This window comes from Rhagoletis pomonella, unplaced genomic scaffold, assembly GCF_013731165.1.
Source record: "Rhagoletis pomonella isolate Grant_MI unplaced genomic scaffold, Rhpom_1.0 Rhpom_scaffold_00004, whole genome shotgun sequence".
Taxonomy (NCBI): Eukaryota; Metazoa; Arthropoda; class Insecta; order Diptera; family Tephritidae; genus Rhagoletis; species Rhagoletis pomonella.
This window is the reverse complement of record NW_023458558.1, coordinates 72,028,522-72,050,193: the sequence shown is the minus strand read 5'-3', so window position 1 is coordinate 72,050,193 and position 21,672 is coordinate 72,028,522. Positions and strand designations below refer to the sequence as shown.

Below are 21,672 nucleotides of genomic sequence, written 5' to 3'. Positions count from 1 at the left end.
ATCAATTTGTTCGCTTCGGTAGGTGGACTATCAATTCTACCAAAATATGGTTGATGTAATCATTCCCGATGTGTTGCGCTCCATTCCGAATGCTTTGACACAGGCCATTCGTAATTTTGCCAAAAACTTGGAACTTTGGTTGTGCGAGTCTATGGTTGGAGTGCCAGATCGTCTGGTACAAATAAAATCATCAGCGGTGTCAGCTTTTTGTCAAACTTTACGGCGCTACACATCGCTCAACCATTTGGCACAGGCTGCTCGTGCTGTTCTCCAGAATGGCTCGCAAATCACTCAAATGCTGAACGACTTAAATCGTGTGGACTTCCATAATGTGCAGGTTGGTAATGCCTCCGAAGTTTTTTTTTAGGTTTGATGCTGCTTCAAAGTGATTTTAAATTTTGTAGATTTATCAAATTAAAAACGTACGGAAACTATTTGAAAATGATGGCACATAGTTATAGTTGCTTGATGGAGTAAATTTTAATTCGAAATCAGATTATATGTAGAATTTTTTATTTAAAAATCATCTTAAAGTTTTATTTTAAGAATTATAAATCAAAGTTATTTTCCTCTTTTGCCGACAGCGAAAACGTTTGATTTCTGATTTTTATTATAAAAATCACAAAAATTCTTGCTTTTAATTTTTTAAATAAAAATCGGAAAATAATTATGCTTTTCGGTTCGACGGAATATTTTTTTTAACCGTTTTCGATAATTCCAACCATTAGACCATGAAGAAACAGTACTCCTAAATTTTTATTTGAGCATTGAAGTCGGTTTATTTTTAATTTTTTGCTTAAAATTACTTTATTTACCGACTTTACAAAAAGGAGGGGTTTATTAAGTTTTAAAATAAAATTAAAGTGATATTATTTTTAATTTTTACTATACAGTTAAGCCGATTTTTTGTGCATTACGTAATTAGTGTCATGCATTGCGAATTTAATTTCATGAAGCTTTTTTGTGCTATGTAAAATTTTGTCGTACACATGTTAATGTATAAAATTATCGGGGTTTCGACATAACTTGCACTGAACCATAACGTAAGTTCCGTGGGAATAAATTCAGACAGATCTGGTGCATGTAAAACATGTCACAAATAAGTTCCATGACAATTTTGTATTAAATAAGCAGTTCACTACATAAATTAATTAACTCCACCTTAAAAAAAAAATCTTACATTTAAGTGTGTTCTCTTTATAAAATGTTGAATGAAATGTCGGTTTGCTGCATTTGAAATGCAACATTTAGCTCTTTCAAACATATGTTTTCGAAGAGCGCCTACGCATTTTACAAATGTACATTTACGCGAAATCGTATGCTTTTGACAATAGCCGCGTTTCAATCGCTTATTCAGTTCCGTATCTATCACGACCAATTCGCCAGAAAACATGGTAAGAAACCTACTAAAAAAGGGAAAAAGAAATTTTAAACAAAATTTTATACAAAAACTTGAACTGTTTGAACCATAATCAAAGTAGATATTAGCCGTGTTTTTTTTACACGCTTAATGGGTAAAAAAAACAATCATCGACAATTTCCATTTCGAAACAAGTAATTTTGATTTTATCGACAACTATTCATAAGCACACATAAAGTTTGTCGCTTACAGCTCCATACAATTTTTAAGCGCAGATACGTATGCGGGTAAAAAAACACGCCTATTGTAGGGTAATTAAACTGTATGTTTTGTACTTGTTTAATTTTGTTCTATGAATTTATTTGTTATTAGAAAAAAAAATATTTGATTATTAATACTTTAACATTCGACAAGAGCAAACAATAAAGGAATAATATTAATAGATTGGCGCTTACACATATGTTAGTGTTTGGCCGAGCTTCTCCTCCGATTTGTGGCGTGCGCCTTGATGTTGTCACACAAAGCGGAGGGACCTACAGTTTTACGCCGACTCCGAACGGCGATTGTATTTTTATGAGAAGCTGTTTTTCATGACAGAAATACACTCGGAGGTTTGCCATTGTCGAGGGACGACCGCTGTTAAGAAAAAACCTTTTTTCTATATTTTTGCGATGTTGCTTTGACCAGGGTTTGAACCCAGACGTTGCGGAGTGGAAGCGCGCACTGCTTACCACTACACCACAGCGGCCGTTGAAGGAATAACAATTTTACATTAAACATCATTTTATGATATATTGAGTAAATGTAGGGTAATTAACCATTTACACTTGTTTAAATTCATGAAGTTAAATTTTTGTTCTATGAATTTGTTTGTTATTAGAAAAGAAAATTTTTGATTATTAATACTTTAACTTTCAACAAGAGCAAACAATAAAGGAATAACAATTTTAAATTAAATACCATATTATGATATAGATATGAAACAAAACAAACAAAGTTCATCACAAATTGAGCTAGATTTTTATCAGCATCAATGTTGGTGTGCGTGACTTTTTTTATCCAAATAATGTAAAACAAGTAATCTTAAGCGAAAAACAAAACCAACTTCATTTCTCATATAAAAATTTAAGAATACCGTTAATTTCTTCAGGATCCAATGATCGGATCTAAACCAAATTAGTATGGGACCACCTCTGAGGTACCACCTTTCATTTAAAAATTAAATATAGAAATCGGTTAACGTGGTTCAAAGTTATGCAGTACATAAAAAAAAATATTCCGACGAATTAATAGCCAACTCCATTTTTTTAAGTCGGTTAATAACACGGCGTTACAAAATAAAGAAAAGTGCACGAACTTTTTAAGTGACCTAGTACAGGTCATAGAGATAGCCGAGTAATTCACGAAACTTATTCTTAAAAAACCTTTTCACATTACTTCTGGCACTAATTCGGTTATTGTTTTAACCAATTTAAGGTTTTTATAGGCATAAGAAAGAAGAATATGTGCACTATTTAAAGAATTAATAAGTTTTATGAGGACATTGAAAATATGAGGAAAATTTTTAAATTAAATCTGAAATTTACGTCAATTTTTGATGTACATTTAATTTGATTTACGATGACCTTTTCTGCTTTGTTGACATTTTTTAAACTCACAAATTAAAATGCTCACGACAAAGAGAAATTCGGGAAATACCCGTAAACGAAATTGAGCTCGCGCTTGTTTTTGTTACAAACAAATGGTTGGTTTGAAAAATTTGTAAGCTCAGAAAACTTAACCCAAAAGTTAACTTATTAGAGCAGTACGTGAATGCTGGAATCGGTTAGTTAGCCGAGCGATTAACTTTTGCGTGAGTTAACTTTTCCGCGATTCTACTGTGCTTCATATTTTTGCGTTTTCCAATAAAACAAGAAAACATTTTCCTCCATTTTAGAAAGGTTCGTCGGGTGGTCTAGGACACTCTGTATATATACATATATGCATACATATGGGCATTTCCATGTCCATCGTACACATTCAAACTGAAAAAACCGTAATCTAAAACCGCATAGCTCTTAATTAACCAAGCCATTCGCACGGGACAAAAACAAAAGAGGTTTTCGCAACCAACAATTCAAACGCCGATTTCAGTGAAACCTGAGGCAATATTTCAATGTGACTAGTTTGAGAATGTTGTGCATTGATGTCTCTTAAAAATGGTTTTGATTTTAACAATTTTTTTTAAATAAAGCATGGAAAGTAATTCATTTCCGTCTTGAAATAAACGTCCCGGGAGACGAAAAAAAATAAAAGTCCCAGAAGATATGAAAAAGTGTTTAGTCTTACGATCTTCGTCTCAGAAGACGAAAACCACTTTTTCATTGTTCAGTAATAATTATACAGCTATATTTAATTTTATTTTTTATAATCGTTATGATCTCTGAAATAAAACATTAATGTTATGTCGAATATATTTTATTTTGACTTCAGTGCCAATTCAAGGTAAGTTTTTGGAAATTTATGACTTATTTTGTTTCAACTACATAAGCTAATTTGAACGAAATCGGACCATAAAGACGGTAATTAAAATATCATATATGATATGTGTATGTTTCTTTATAATTATACATCTTTGAATTCGCGCGGAATGAAAATCGCCCTTCTCACCTAATAATACTTGCTTGATTTCTATTTAATCATAATATTTTATTTTGTAGGAACAAGCTGCTTGGGTATGCCAGTGTGAGCCGGCGGTCGTTCAACGTTTGGAAAATGATTTTAAAGCTGCACTACAACAACAAAGTTCGCTAGAACAATGGGCCTCATGGTTGCAACTGGTTGTGGATTCTGCTCTACAGGAGTATCGTGGCAAGCCAAGCTACGCCAAGGCAGCACGTCAATTCCTACTCAAGTGGAGTTTCTACAGCTCCATGGTAATACGTGACCTGACATTACGTTCTGCTTCCAGTTTCGGTAGCTTTCATTTAATACGTTTGCTATATGATGAGTATATGTTTTACCTGGTGGAGCACAAAATAGCTGAAGCGCAACAAAAAACGACAATTGCAGTTATCTGCGATCGAATGGTGAGATTCATTAGAATCTGTTTCCGGTTATATTTACTTATGCGATTCCCCCTCCCCTTCGGCAATATAGCACAAAGATATTGATTTTGAATTCGATTACCAGTTGGAATTTATCAGCGAGAGTCACGAACAGCAGCAACAACAACAACTTAGTTCATCCAATATCAACAATGCTTCTTCCTCCGTCGGCAATTCTGCGAAGCGTCTGAAGCATGAATGAGTGAGTGCTGGCTTGGGGCAGCAGAGTGTACACAGGACCGCAACCACCAGTATTCAATGCAGCGACGTTGGCGTTTTGCAGGCAAAGTTCGCCGAATATCTTTGTTTATTGGCGTCCTTATAGTGGTGACAGTCATAACGTAACAAAAAATCCGGGAACATATATTTTCTATTTCTGCAACGCAAGGAATTCCAGGCATTTAAACATTGAAATATTATAAAAAATAATAATAATAGCATATAAAATTTACATAATTCATAGGACTTTTTCACGTACATATGTATTATTTAAATAGAAGGTAAGCAACTATTACTTGTAATTGCCACCATATAGTGTTAAGCCGTCCAGATAAGGAAAATTGTCGATCGCCGCGGTTACCCACCTTTGTCGGTTTTATTTGTCGGTGTATATGAAAACAAGCTATTTACAGAGTGTGAAGTAATTTCTCTGAACTTGATTGACGATAATAATTACATATTGTCCATATATACATATCGTCTCTACCATGTCAAACTATCGAATGTGCAAAAATTATTTTTCAATTACGACACCTTGCGCATGCGTTTAGAATGATACGCAAGTTGCCAAATAGTCAAATTTCGGGTCTACTTAGAAGCATTGCTTTAACAAAGTGTAGATTCCCTCACTTTTTGCTAATGACAACAACCATTTTTACAACAGTTTTTTTGCTTTCCTAAAAAGTACCCATTTTCATATTCGATAGTTTGACATGGTAGCGACGATATGTATGTGCTGTTTGTATAACTTTCATATTTACGTGTCATATGCATAATAATTATATATGTTTGTATGTATATCTGTTGCAGTTATAATATGCATACACATATGTGAATGTATGTATGTACATATATATATAAGAAATCGTCTAATATCAGTTTTGTAAGGTTTCACTAAGAATGAATGTTGGTGTTTTTCGGGTAAAGACACTTGTAACTCACCAGAGAAAACAGAGGACTAGCCCACTGTTGCTATTTTTAACTATACTTTGAATGACTAATAAACTGAAAAACAACATCAAAATATACATAGATACTCTATTAAAATTGGATTCTTCAAACTACGTACAATAGTAGTTTACAAATTAGAATCACTTTGTAATTGAGGTGACTCGAATTGTTCTACTTTCTTGAATTTTTTTTTAAGTAGAAATATAATTTACAGTATTTTTTTATTGTTTTTTTTTTATGGAATCTATTACGCAGGATTGTTTTTTGGTTGCTTAAGTAATAATATTATGATTACGGCTCTGCATATTTTGCAGTAAACGCATAGTTTTGCATATATAGCAAAAAATTTCATATTTATTGCGAATATTTTTGTTTATTTTACAGTAAACGCATATAGTTTTGCACATTTCTGCTTTTTTTTACTTACAACTATTTAAATAAAAAAATACAACCATTTAAAAAATACCTATAACTTTTTCCAAAATATTCATCTGAATATCTTCTCGGATAGCCAAGCGGCCATTAAGGCACTCTCTTATACCTCTGTTAAATCTCAACTTGTGAAGAATTGTGGGAGAGAGCCAGCCTATATCTCTGATCAATACAAAATTACCCTGATATGGGTCCCGGGACATAGAGACATTTACGAAAACAAGGCAGCGGACGACCTGGCAAGGTGCGGCTCCGCGCTGAATGTGTCCCAAAAAAAAATACCAAAATTTATCACTCGAAGGCCAAGAAGAGGTCGAACTGTGAAGGATACTACAGGATTACCCGGCAATTCTAGGTGTCCTACGACCCACTTAAAACCAAAGCTCCCTTAAGAATTAACAAAGAAGATACCTACAAACTTACTGCAGTGTGCACAGGGTACTGTCCCGGTGGGGTATATGCCGAAAGGATTGGATTACCCTTCAACAGGTTTTGTCGTAGTTGCGATATAGAGACAGTCGAAACTTCCTGTGCGAGTGTCCAGCTCTCGCAAGGATGATGCTTAAGACACTCGGCAAGCCATTCCTGCAGGATGTTGTAGAGTGCAGCTGCCTCTCTCTGTATGAGGTACTGAAATTCATTAGAGCCGCCAAACGGCTGTAGGTTGTTTGAGTTGTGGAATCAAAATGACAAACTTACTAATATCTTGCCACCACTTAAACCAATCGAACATCCATCTGAACCACTATTAAACTCTCAATGTTTCTATATCCACAAGATTGTGGCTGCGCTAAATTATAAACTAATTTTATGCATAAATAAGTATTGTATTTTGAAGTTAATTGTTTTCGTTATTTTCTTGTTAAAATACATTTGTTATTTATTTTTGTACCGGCAATAAAATATTAGGAATATATTTTGAATTGCATATTTTACTTGTTTATAGCTCATATTTTTGAACTTTGTATGCAAATTACATGCGCATATTTTCGATTTTTAGTGCATGAGATTCCGAGTCCTAATTATGATATTCAGCAGAGTCCAGAACTTTTACTTTCGCTTCTTCATAAATATTGAAGACAGCATCCAGAATCAGTTCTTCCTTGGACTTTAGTTATGCAGCTGTATTTTTTACGTATAGACGACATTTTCGCCACTACTTTAATGCTTCAAAATATTTGGTTGTACTACTACTGTAAATATTTTGCTACTACTATCATCCGCCGTTTTTAGTTCAAGCGATGGTTTATAATAACGGAACATTCCTTCAGAATTATTTTCTAAAAGAAGTGGAGAAGACACTTTCAGTGAATTAAGAAGGCCTTATACCATTGAGATATTTTGCCTTTGTCGAGTTGCCCACAACCGATCATCTAAAATTATATGATTTTTTTACCATTTGGAAGTATTGGTTGTATCTATAATTGGTGAAATATTTAAATTACTTATTAGAATGAATAAATAATGCATAAACTCGATTTATGCCATTCTATAGTGCCATTATATTTTTAATTATATGTACAAGTTGAGGAACATTACATATTTATACTACGCACATACAAAACATAAGTAGATTTTTATGCAATCTTTTCTGTTTTTTTTTTTTTGCAGAATTGTTTAACCGTCTTCAAAACAGAGGTGTCAGAGTATTTTTTTATTTATGTTACAGTATAACTTTGAACCACGTGAAGCGTTTTCGATAATCCGTTTTTATCGGAAAAGGGTGGTACCTGAAGGGTTTAGTTCTACATGAGCATTGAAGTCGGTAAAATTTGTTTGCTTAAGAATTCCTTGTGTCATTAATAATTTTAGTATCCCAGTACATAAGCGAGTAAAAAAGTTGTGAATAAATATATAAATAAAAGGGCCTTAATTGTGCAAACTGAATCCTACTAAAGAATTTTGTACCGTCAATAAAAACGCACTCAATTGCATTAAGAAATGTTATTTGGTAGAATGTCAAGGAAATAAGCATGTGCATTTAGGAATGACATTTATTATTTCCATTTATTTTGTAACGGTGAATCTCCCTAAGAATCGTTTCCTCAACTAGGTTTTAAAATTTAACTTTTCTTCAAACACGAATTTTATTCTAAAAAGAATGTTTTGAAAGGCAGATAAATATTGAAATCTAATTGACAAAATGACGCTAAGTTTCGAAAAAAGTAAAACCAAAAACTATCGAATAACTTTGATTTTTTCAATGGGCCTGTCTGCAGCTCTCAAGAAAAACTCAAAATTCATATAAAATGAAGCACAGGAAGTCGGAACGAATATTTTTAGTTAGATTTTCAAGGTTGCAGTAAATCGTATAGCTCTAAAAATTGCTAAGAATGTTATGAACATCATTATAAATCAAATGTGAAAAGTTCTTATTGATCCCAGATCTGTAAACAAAATTATTCAAGGTCAAAGTCACATAAATTGATTTTTACCATTTTTCAGCTAAACGGTAAGTTTTATCATAAAAATAGGTTAGACAAAAGTGTAAATCATGCATTATCTCTAAAAACCGATAAGACGCTTTTGTTCCTAAGAATCACCATTTCCGGGATACAACGACTCATTCGACATCCATTTTGTAATCATTAATTTAACCTATAAAATACTTTGAATTGAAGTTAATTCCCTAACAGGTGGTAGTATAAAACATTCAGTCTGTATGGGAGGTGCTACGGGCCCTTTTCCAAGAACCCACATTTTTTCCATCAGTATAGTATATATGAACTCCATGCCAAGTTCTATGCGCCCTGCTAACCATTTTTTCAGAGTATTCTGCATTGTAAAGAAATTTAAAAAATTAGTTAAGATTTAATTCGATTTTTTGCCGAATTTTCCAAAATAAAATAAAATAAGGAAAATTCCCATTCTTTTACGAAATTTCGGAAGAAAATCTGTGAAGCAACGAAAATAATGGTGCTATGTGAAGAATATCTTTAAGAATTTTCTTTATTTATCGTACAGAAATTTCTCTACGAGTTCGTGTCAACCACTTCATATAAGTTTTTTTTTTGAAACTTCGTTGAAAAATCGTTGCAGAAATGAGATACTCCTAACGATTTCCTTAAGATTTCAGGAACTTTGGTTTGCAGGGCAGTAAGAAAAATTCCGTTTGTATGTGAGGTGCCACGCCCATTTGATAATTGAGATAAAAACTGTCCTATAATTTACTTTAAGTTAAATGACCAGTGTACGAAATTTCATTATGATCGGTTGAGTAGTTAAAGCGTGAAACCGTAACAAACAAACCATTCGCATTTATTTTAGTAAGGTTTATACAGTACTGACCATTAAAATAATTTTTAGAGGTAAACATTTTTTAGACATAACCAAATACACAAATACAGAATATTACACCAGGACTTATGCATTTTTTTGCTTTTGATTGATTGTGCTCAACGAAAAACTATTATTAATTAAAAAATTGCGCACTAATCACGCGTTTTCTCAAGACAATTTTTAGAAATGATAAGTAGCAGGTTGTCCTTTAACCTAGGATTCTTCTTCTCAAGAAGTAAAGAAGTATACTTTATAGCCACAGATGTAAAATAAGTACCGCTCAACGACTATCATACGAAAATGCATGCTTTTTATAATTACGCGAAATTCAGTTGCAGTTGTGAGCAGCCTTTTTTCTTACATTTGGTAACTGGCACATTTGTTTAATATCTGTCTTTTTATTCCCCAGAACCTAAAAACAACCGTCTGAAAACTCCGAGCTTTAGGTCTGACCGCTCAAGAATTTATACCTTAACAAGCTTATACCCGCGGGTTTCACCCCAGGTTTTTATACAAATATGAAAAATAATTTAATGATGTTATATTTTACTTCTGTGCCCAATCTGTTAAAACTATGAAATTATAAAATCTCGTCTACGCGCTAGGTATACGAAAGATATCAATCCCTCTAAGTTTACCTTAGAATGGTTCCAGGAATACGACGCGTGAACGTGTAACCTTCTTGGAGGTGCGACGGGGGGCTCTAATATTTCCAACTCAAATTTAGTAACCTGGTCTTGATAAAATACCACTTCTCATTCTGTAACTAAATGCCTCAAGAGGTATGAATGCATCATGAGAGCTTTAGATTATAAGGCCGAAGCCGGCTCTCCCTTTTCTATTGAATGAACTTAACTCTCATTTTTCTCCATGCGTATGGGATTAGTTTCACATACATACATACATATGTTTTTCCATATCAAGCTTGAGTACTTTACCCCAAATATTTGAAGAGATATGTAATATGAAACTTTCAGTCAGTATGGGAGGTGCTACGCCTCTTTTCCAAATACGTCCAGTTTTCTCTGTGAGTGTGAATATAACTTCACATACATATCTCTATACCAAGTTCCAGTTCTCTCCCACAAATACTTCGAGAGATATGAATGTATTATGAAATTTCCAATTTGTATGGGTTATCGGAATTGCTTTCAGTCCAAGACCATCTTTGTGAAATCCGTAGTAAGTGTACCAAATTTCGTTCTGATCGAGAAACCGGTTAAGGAAGTAGCCTATTTTTCAATCCAGGTCATAAACCATATGTGTGTGAAATTTCATTTTCAAACAGGTGGCAACTCTTAAAAAGTAGCCTATTTTCCAATCTAGGTCATAAACTATCTGCGTGCAAAATTTCATGCAAATCCGGTCAGACGTTTCCGCGTATTAATTTAATTAAACTTTTTTAGCAGGTGGCAACTTAAAAAAAGTAGCCTATTTTTCAACCTAGGTCGTAAACTATCAGTGTGCAAACTTTCCTGGAAATCAGTAAAGCCATTTCCGCGTATTTACTTTAAGTAAACTTTTCTAACAGGTGGCAACTCTTAAAAAGAAATGTAGCCTATTTTTAAACCTAGGTCATAAGCTATCCGTGTGCAAAATTTCATGCAAATCCGTTCAGTCGTTTCCGCATATTAAATAAATACAACTTTTTTAACAGGTAAAAACTCGTAAGAAACGTAGCCTGTTTCCCAATCTAGGTCATAAGTTAAATATCTGTTTACAAAATTCTATGCAAATCCGTTCAGTCGTTTCCGCGTGATGGTTTCTCAAACATGCAAACATACAAACTTTCACATTTATAATATTAAGTAGGATAAAAAGTAGATTTTATGCGAGTTACACTAGAAATTTCCTAATTTTCTCGATTTTAGCAAGTAAATTATTTATTTAATTGGTTTTGTTATGAATAGCTATTTACTGATATTTGTAGTATTAACGAAGGTATAGAAACCGCACTTGGCAATGCAGCTGCTTTGTGGCGCCAACAATATGCCAGTACGCAAAATGTCCACATCTCAAAAGATTTCCCCATCTTCTATATATATAATACGCGACGGCATTTTTTGTACAGCATAAAAGATCTGCACCGCGGTGTCAAATTCAAGCGCTTGGCCTGTAGACCAAGAACTGGTTTTATTTTTTCGAAGGGAGTTGCCACCTGATAAAAAATTGCATTCAAATAATTTAATAATCAATGCCATCAGATCCACACCGTTCGTTCGATTTCCAAAAGTGAGGTGCCAAATCAAAGGGCTCTGGCTGTAGGTATGAAATAAGGTTTAACTTTTTCGAAAAAATGGCCACCTTTTAAAAAATTAAGTTCAAATCTATATATGTAATACGCGAAGGCATTCTTTGTTCCGCATAAAAGATCTGCACCGTTCGATTTTCAAAAATGGGGTGTCAAATTAAAGTTCTTGGCCTGTAGGTGTGCAAACTGGTTTTATTTTTCGAATAGAGTTGCCACTTCTAGAACAATTTAATATAAATTATTTAATAAGCAATGCCGCCATAACAGCACCGGTCGTATGATTTTCCAAAATAAGGTGTCAAATTAAAACTCTTGGACTGCAGGTATGCAATAAAGTTTTACTCTTTTGAAAAGAGTTACCACCTTTTAAAAAATTACATCCAAATTATCTAAAAAAATCAATTATTACAAAATGGGTATCAGTGGAAAGGGTTTTGAAAATATTTGTTTCTTAGCTTGACTTAAGGATGGTTGCCACCTGTTTAAAAAATTAAATTTAATTTGAATTAAGAAAATTAATTTGGAGAAATATGTTTCAACATATGTCTCCATAACGAAAGGGCTTCAGAAGGTATACATTTGAAAATATTTTGAAGCGGATTGCCACCTTCTTGCAATGTCGAATTTAATAAAACTATCCAGAAGTTATATGAAGTGCCAAAATAATGATGTGAAAGGAAAGAATATTAAGACTTTAGGGTGAACACACAAAATATTTTTGAGGTGTTGGAAGAGGGTTGCCACCTGTTAAAAAAATTAAATTAAAATTATTAAATAATTTGTTTTTTTGTTATTTTATGGCCTTATAACAATTATATTCAACAATTTTTATTGAGCTCGAGGCCGTTTTTTAATGAGGTGTCAAATTAAAAGGCCTGGTTGGTGCAATGAGGTTTTACTTTTTGAAAAGAGTTGCCATAGGTATTACTCAGAATGGTTATTAAAAGTTTGCTTCTTAACTTAACTGTGAGAGTGTTGCCCCCGTTTAAAAAATCAAAAAAAAAATTTTAAACAGGGAAATTACATAGGTAATTTAAAAATGTTCCTCCACAGGGGTCCAAACCAGTGTTGCCGTTGAGAATTTTCAGAAAAATGCAGAGATGGGGTAATTGACGAAAAAAAGTGTCACCAAACTTATTTTGGTTATTTTTACTAGTAAAAGAATAATTCTGAGAACCAAAGGCAAAATAAAATTTACATGTATTATAAAGTCTTTTCGCTGCTCGAACGTTTCACTGTTGAATATAAAATGTAAATAGTTCGACAAGCTTTGCAAACATACACAGCAACCGAGTTGTTGCAAGGAGAAGAGTTGCATTTCCTTTAAAAGTTTAAGGGGATGCATTTTTTCGCACTAACAGGAGGAAATATTTTTTAGTAGCATAGTTCTGCAAACAATTTCTAAAAAAATCTGTGAAAAGGGGCAAAAGTCGGACATAATTTTGGAAAAGGGTCAATCAAAATTTTCAAAGTCGGGTCAAAGGGTATTAGCGCTTAGAAAGGGTCAAATTGCCCCTTTAGTCGCACAACGGCAATACTGGTCCAGACTAAAGGTGTTTAAAAAGGAAGTAATTTGAAAATGTTTTGAGAAGGGTTGCCACCTGCTTTAAAAGCCGAATTTAGTTAAAACCATGTTATATGCAGTATTAAAATATGGGTGTTAAACGAAAGAGTGCTAAGAAATCTTCAGTTTAAACATTAAAATTTTGTTTGATGGTTTGAAGAAAGTTTCCAGCTGTTGAAAATTTTAAATTTAAATGAATTATTAAGTTAAATAAATTACTAAAAGATGTGATTTAATCGTTCATGGGTTGGAGATGGATTTATATCTGAACTGTTTAGGAGCGTTGCCATGTGATAAAAAAATTAAATTCAATTTAATTATTCAGGTATTTGAATTATTTATCAAAGTATCAGACGAAAGAGCTTTAAAAGATTTCAGTTTGAAAATGCTTCGAAGAGGGTTGCCACCTGTTTGAAAAGCCTATTTTATTTAGCTTTTACACAATTTTAATGAAATATTAAAATATGAGTGGGAAAAGAAAGAGTTTTAATAAAACTTTAGTTTGAAAATATTTTTGTTAGGGTTGCTATCTATTCGATTTTTATTTTGAGCGATAAAGTTCGGTAATTGTGTTATCAGCTGTCTCGGTGAAGTCAATTGGCCCCTCGGAGCCGCGATTTCACGCCATTAGACTTTTTTTAGCCATGCCGTGAAGGACTGATATAATGCGAATAATCTATTAACGATTCAGGCCCTTAAGGCGTACGTCGGGCATTTCTTATGATAGAGCCAGAAACCGTCACCAAGATCACCAAGAGAACTGGATTAACAGGATGCGCTAGCGCGCAGACAGTCACATGATGAAATCGGGTTCCATAACTACCCATAATATACCGAAAAAATTAGTTTGAGTTAATTTTTATAAATAAATATTTTTTTGTTATGGTCATCAGATCTTTTATGTGAAGGTCATCAGATCAGCACCGTCATTCTAAATGTGCATTAAAGTTTTATTTTTTGAAGTTGCGGCTTTTTTTTAGCGGTGCAGGGTGGTTTGAATTTTTAGGAAATGAAAAACCGACGCCATGTGAGACCTCTCTTCGTTCAAAAAGGAATGTACGAATTTACTTGAAACATTTGCAATATTCATTAACGTTTGTGAATAGTGTTGCCATCTGTTTAAAATGTTAAACTCAATTTTGGTGTATTAACGCCGTGCGGGTTCACTAGTATGTATCTATTTCTTCAATAAAATATACAGCAACCACAAAGTACTTTTCGTATCAACAGAAATAAATAATAATAGCGGCGGTCGCTGTGGTGTAGTGGTTAGCAGTTCGCGCTAAAATTTCGCAGGGCTGGGTTCAAGCCTGGTTTTACACAACAACAAAAAATAAAAAACAAAAAAGGTTTTTTTCTAATAGCGGTAGCCCCTCGTCAGATAACGGCAAACCTCCGCCATTATTATTATTCAGTCCTATTCTGCATTTCGATTACGTTCCCGCATTCCGCTCCGCTGGAATCGAACTTAGGTATTCTGCGTTACGATCGAAACGAAAGAAGAAGAGGAAGAGAGAAAACATCTTTCGAAATCAGCTGTTTGCCTAGGAATGTGTGAAATCGAAACAAAACAAAGAAATATTTGCCACCAAACTATAGCAGCATATGAAGTTAAAGTTTGTTAATATTTTAAAATAACTAAATATACATAGCATCACTGTAATTTAAAAATAAAATTTAAGTGGATACATAATTATAAGAATGAAATCCATAGCCGCGGCGTTATTGCTTGAAGAGAAGAACGAGTCCCAGATTGCTGATGCGGAAGTTGAAAGGCGGAGATTTAGGGACATGTTTGATCTTTTTCAGATGAGTGAAGAGTCATAAGGAATTCATCTTGAACTGTATTACTTATCGCTTAAAGTCAGTGAAATCATAAACGTTGTTTGAGCACTCCACAACATTTGCATTTACTACAGAGTGGAAGATTTGAACGCAAATGAATCCCATTTTGAAAGCCGTCAGGAGGAGGGGAAGAACAAAGCTTATCTTACCATAGCAAATCGAATTCGAGACAACATACGCCCCTCTTTTTAAAAAGTTAGTAAAACCGAGTGCAATAATAAAATCATATTTTTTATGTAACTTCACATTTTATGTATGTATGTATCTATGTGCACACATCTATTAATTTTATATAAAAAGAATAACTGGTATTCAGTGCATTTCACAGTCTCATTTATAAATAATGTAAACAAAAACGCCTGGACTTCCACTTTGAAAACGTCGCGCAATATCCCTTTTGGTTGCCATTATTTGAGCCAATTTTTCGTATTGCCCGTATTACCGCTCGCGAAAACACAGAAATCGAGAAAATTCATTTATGATGACTTTTACAATCATGCACAGTATATTTTACTTAAATTTTTTATAAAAATTTATTATTTAAACCCACGATAATAAGAATTGAAACGTTCTCCGTCAACAAATTTGCAACTTAGAAAAACGGAACTACGATCGAAATGTAGAATAGGTATAATCGTAAATTTCGAAGATTGATCGAAAGGAAACGGAACGCAGAATACCAAAGTTGCCAAACGGAGAAAATTTCGATTCGAGTCGAAATGCAGAATAGGGCTGATTATTTCTAGTGATTTTTTTTTAGAGCTACATGCGGGCCTATACAACATCAACTTTTACCAGCACAAAAAAAAAATAATTATTTTAAATATGATTTTTGGTTTAACAAAATCTTGATCTAATGAAGAAATATTTAGGCACACTGACTACAGTGAACATCCTCTATCTGAGATTAGCCCTGAGCCCGTGCTTCTCCTATTAAGTCTGGTAAAACTGACAGAACATACATTAAAAGTATGCTGCCTTTGCAGCGAATACTTTAGCGACTAAATTAACATATTGACGACAGATAAATTAATATTTCATATCAACAATTGCATGAAAAACGATATTTCTTGCCCGCCTTTGACAAAAAAGTGAAAAAGAAAAATATTTGACCTCATTTTAATTATTTGCAACAGCTGCCGAACGACGCACGCGAAAAGGTGAGAGGTCGCCATCTTTCTGCTTTGTGTTAGTATTAGCGTTGCAAAATTTTTGGTTATGTGGACGGCTGCATTGGAATTCATGTATTCATAGCCAGCTGTTGAAGGGACGATCATAGCATCGAAGAAAGCGTCAATTACGCGTATGTGCTCTTTGCTCATCACTAGGGCCCGGATTTTTATGCGCTTAAAAATCGAAATTACGCGCATATAATGTGCACTAAAAATCAAAAATATGCACTAAACCTTAAAATATGCTAAAAGACTTCTCGCATTTATTTTGCTTTTTAATTTTTTTTATTTACTTTTCATACTTTATTACAAGTTTATAATTAACACAAGGATATATTGTAATTTTTATTGCTACGAAAAACTCAAAATTAATTAAAATATGTATATCTAAAATTTTAAGACATGTATGTATTAAAAAAATTAAGCACTTGAAGTAAAAAGTAAAACTTCATTTACAATAAATTAAAAATACGTATTTAATTTCCATACTTTTTTAATTTGCTTTGTTCAGGGCTCTATTGGCAAAAAAATAAATTATTCCTTAAAATTTTCAAACTTAAAGCGTTCCCTTTTCCCTGCCGCAAAAATATTGTGAATAAGCAGAACGTTCTTTCTACGTCAACATTGGTGATTGGGGCGTACTTAAAGCAAGCTAAGTTCACTGGGATATAGCTATTAAGCAGGGACCACACGATTTGTACATTTGTACTGATTTGTACAATTTGGCAGTCACATAGTGGTGTTGTTTAGAAATATGAGTTCAGCTCAATAAAAGAATTTCCAGACAGCATCACTCTGTAACTGCCAAAATGTACAAATGTGTACAAATAATCAAGCCGTGTGATCCCTGCTAAACAGCCGTCTCTTGCGGCCATTTGGCTACTTAGCACACCAGATAATCCCTTAAGTTCCTTAAACCCCTTATATTTTTGTAGAATGGTATCCAATTTATCCTTGATTTTTTGCCCAAGTTCACCCTGCACACCTTGAAAAGTAGTAACAGCAGTCTCCACAAGACACGGTACCTTGGAAACAATTTCAACCCTCAAGTTGCTTCCCTTCGCCGATTCCTGTCGCTACCATTTCGGGGGTCCTCACTCGCTTATGTTTTTTTGGCGGTTATGGCTCGATATATGGCGCTGCGCCAGTGATATTAAAATAATTTTCGACGAAATCAGTACCTAATAGTTGTATGGAGAGATCAATGCGATTGTTGAGTGTTTTGTCCATTCTAGAAAAACGGCGTTTAAAAAATAAATGCGTTGAAAACGCTTTTTTGATAAAATATGCCTATGTATGCATTTAAGGCAAAAATGTAAGAATATGCACTGACAAATCGATTTCATCGTAACACAAAACTTTTTATTTGCAACATTTGTAATCTTTAAGTTCCTATGACTTACCAAAAAAAAATGTAAATGCATAGAATTCCGGGCTCTTATCACTATGTGCGCTCTCATTGAAACATATACGTTTGTAGTCGACGCTTTACTCGATGCTCGCCGCTCCACTATGCGCTTAGCCTAAGACGACATAGCTTTGACAGTGAAATGCCAAAATTTGGTATGTTGGGGTTTCGGTAAGCCACTTAACTAATGTACACAGATAGATTATAAGCGATGTCGCGCGAATAAAATTTGCTCTTACCGCCGCTTAATGAGCGCTCCCATTGATTTATGCACATCGACTGTCTGCGGTGCGTGCTGCCTAATTTCTGGTTTTTGTTATTAAAAAGGTAGAAATGGTATAGTGAAATGAAAACAATTCCTCTTCCTAGGTACCATTAAAACGTACAAACGTTTATATAACAAAGAAAATCAAATTTTTTTTTTTGTAATCACCTTTTCAGGACTATAGTAGTCTTTGATGCGAAAATGCGAAAGGCAAAAATTAGCGCTTGTTTTTTTTTTGCTTTGCTGTGCGTTTGTGCGAAATGGCGCCACAACGGTGTCTTCTGTTTGTTGTAAAAAACTACCGATTTTCGCACTTTCGCTCAAACGCACACAGTTTCGCATCAAAGCGTGAACTCTAGTTATATATGTATATATTTTTTTTTCAAATCCTATGTCCGTATGCAGCACTTCATTTAAAACTTTTCATTAAGAGAGCAATGTTACAAGCGCCAGATTAAAGATATTAGTTTTCAACCAAGATTAAAAAAAATACAACACAGACTTTTTCAAGCCAATTTTTGTTGGCGATTAAGTTCAAAATGAAACGCTAAAACTCAGGGGTGACACTAATACTGTTTTATTCTTTCCCATTCATCGATGGGCCTCTGCAATAACAACAAAACTCAAAACAAAAACTTTAACTGCTGTTAAATAGCTCATGTCTCCAATCCTTTTCTAATCCTTACTAAAGTAAGTAGCAGGGATTACTTAAGTAAGTAGTAACTATTAGATATGGATTCGACATGGATTAGGGATATGAGACCGTTGACAGTAGTAAGAGTTTTAATTTTTTGAGTTTTGAGTTGTGTCGTTATTGCAGACGACCATCGCTATGAACATTAGGGATGTTTCGAATGTCATATTTTTCATATTTTACGCGAATGGGAATGTGCGAAAGCCAATACAAATGTTGGGAATAGGATTAAAAAACTATAATCAACTTAAATTATCGTTTTTATTACTTAAAAATTGTGTAAATTATTAGAACATTGAACGAGTGCTTAACCTATACAGTGTAAAATTAGTTCTAGGTTGCTTATAAGACTTTTAGCAGTACTTGTTGAAGGCCCATCAATGTTGCTTGATAAACTACCTAACCGTTTAGCGCCTGAAGCTAAAAGCCGGTTATTGTCTGCACCCTGTTAAGAAACTTAAAGCTATTTCAACAATATTAGAGTGGACTCTGTGCCATTCGTATCATTTGATGCAAATGCGAATGTGTAAAATGATGCGAATAATTCGCATAACGAATGCGAATGCAAATATTCGCTACATCCCTGATGTACATTATAAGAAATGGATATGTACGTATATATGTACATACATATGTATGTTTGTAACAGTCGATATTTAAAAATATGTACAGGGGCAAACAAAAGTTTTGGCACAGTCAATTTTTCGCAATATATGCAAAGTTTTTTATTCTAATTTATTTTCGATAATTTTTTATAAAAATATGGTTATTACTACACCAAAAAATATAAACTGCATACTTATAACTTTTCTAAAAAATCTGAATAAAAAGTTGCAAATTAGTATGCAAATTTATTAAATTTTCCTGAGTTTTGCTCAAAGTATAAAGATTTTATTTTTATGTTTTTTGTGCATAAACCATATTTTTATAAAACATTATCCAAAATAAATGAGAATAAAGAACTTTGCATATATTGCGAAAAATTCACTGTGCCAATACTTTTGTTCGTCACTGTATGTGTAAAACGTATTTATAAAAATGCCCATAGTTCATAATTAAGATAAGTTGTACATACATATCGTCATCAATGCATAATGTCCGACTTTTGTTGGAAGAACCTCTTTACCAAAATTCAAAGCCAAATTAAAAAAAATACGAGATTTATAGGCATCGGTCGAACAGCTCTGTAAACATTCTCCAAGGCGAATTTACATAAGTTGGTGTTGCTAGAACAGCTGCTTTAATTAGCCTCGGTACACAGATACCAAAACTTCTTATGAGTTAAAGCGATTAGGTTCATTCCTTATCTTTTTGAACTAAAATCTGAAAAGTGTCAAAATGCCAGAGCGTAAGCAAAATGCGCTCACTAAAAGAGAATAACAGGAAAAGTATAGGAACGTAAAACACCAAATTTTTTGTCCAAAGAATGGCAACAACAAAACTAACGTCAAATAAGAATGGAAATGTATGTACAAAACACATTCACACAAGCACAAGCACAATAAACACTTACCATATCAATTATGTTTTGCCTCCCAATTTCAATTTACTTTTTACATTATTCTCACTTTTTGCGGATTCTTTAATTTCCGTTAATTTAAATTCAGTTGTTTTGACACTTTTCAGGATTTTGCCAGAAAAAATTCTTCTGACTATTGCTTAGTATCCAGCAAACAAAAACTCCATATAAAATGACGTACAAGAAATGGCTAAGAAATTTTCTTGAGTCAAATTTCCTTAAGGCAGTACGCAGTTCTTCAGAAATTTAGTACGCTTTCTACTACGGTTTTCTAAAGTTTTTTTGTGAAAAAAGAGCACAAGGCAACCCAGGTTTGCAACAGAAATATATGCCCGTTCCATTATTTCTTGAGGAAAGAGTGAGGCAACAGGCTGTGCGTTATCAAAAATGTCAAAATTCCTTGGACACACACGCGAAATAATGGCAATTTTTTCTTGACCGTTTTCTTAAGAGCTGGATACTAAGCTTAAATCTGACTACTTCGGACTCTCACTGAGTGTTGCTCTCTAATTTTTGCAGTCATTTTCGAGTTAAGAATAGTTGAAATTTGGCCTTTGTGTACCGAAAGCAAAAACAAAATATGTACATACATGTAAGTAAGTGTTTCATTTTGTACTACCGCTACCACCTTATATGAATTCGATTTGACATTTCCGATGTACAAAAAATTTAAGAAGTTATTCGCAGAAGTCATTCATTTGCATTGATGATTACGATATGTACATACATATTTAAAATGCATACAATGTTTTATGTACCTACAAATGGGAATCGAGTATTTTTATAAGAATATGAAAACAATTTAATAAGTAACTACAAGAAGAAAAATTAAATGCAGTTAAAGTCATGCACTCAGTATGATCAATGCATTCAAATTTGCTCAAAAAACTTAGTAAATGTAAGTGATATGTGCATGCTTTTGATAAACATTATAAATCAAAAACAAAAACATTCCTATTGTCAAATATTTGTGCATATATGTATAATTTTGTACTACTCATATTTATGTGCTGTGTACATTTGTTTGTATACGTAGTATGTACATACATACATATATTTTATGCCGGTACAAAGTAATCGCGCAATTCGATTTATGACTGCGAGTCATTTTTAACTGGTTGTTTAATTTAAGAAAATATATTTGCATATGATTACACTTTTAAGAGTTGGAAAAAACTAAATATGAATTGATATAGAAATTACAAGATTATTAAATGTAACAATAAAACTTGAGCACACAATGTAAAAACGTATTATTTGGTATAACTTAAAATTGTGTAATGAAAAATAAATTATGACCAAATATTCCAATTTTAATATTCATTTGCTTTTAATAAAACCAAACTGGATAATTTCTTTTTCAAATGTTTCTATTGCTACATAGTACACAATAAAAGTAAAATAAATCATTTTCAGAATAAGGCATGGACGACATTTATGTCTTCCCTTCGATTTTTCGGATTGGTTCTTGGTTGTTACTATTGTTTGTGTGGGAAAATGGCATTTAGGCAAGCGAATATGCAAGCACTTCATATAAATACGTACAACACTTTAAAATGAACACTTGTTATCATTTAGCGATGTTTAGACGCGACTGCTAACACCAGGCGCCTAAATGCATGCTATG

General features: G+C 33.3%; 2 protein-coding genes across 5 annotated transcripts in view; one reads left to right on the top strand and one right to left on the bottom strand.

Moving 5' to 3' along the window:
* LOC118738067 (DNA-binding protein RFX2) overlaps positions 1–5,693 on the top strand; it is a 156,445-nt gene extending 150,752 nt beyond the window's left edge. For all 4 annotated transcript variants that reach the window (XM_036468969.1, XM_036468968.1, XM_036468966.1 and 1 more), the window contains 3 exons: positions 23–337; positions 4,060–4,428; positions 4,499–5,693. In XM_036468969.1, the coding sequence (XP_036324862.1) occupies positions 23–337; positions 4,060–4,428; positions 4,499–4,648 (834 nt within the window). In that variant the 3' untranslated portion in view covers positions 4,649–5,693. The remainder of the gene's footprint in view (positions 1–22; positions 338–4,059; positions 4,429–4,498) is intronic.
* The window catches only part of LOC118738070 (putative nuclease HARBI1), a 122,284-nt gene that overhangs the window by 66,571 nt on the left and 34,041 nt on the right, over positions 1–21,672 (bottom strand). The window lies entirely within an intron of this gene.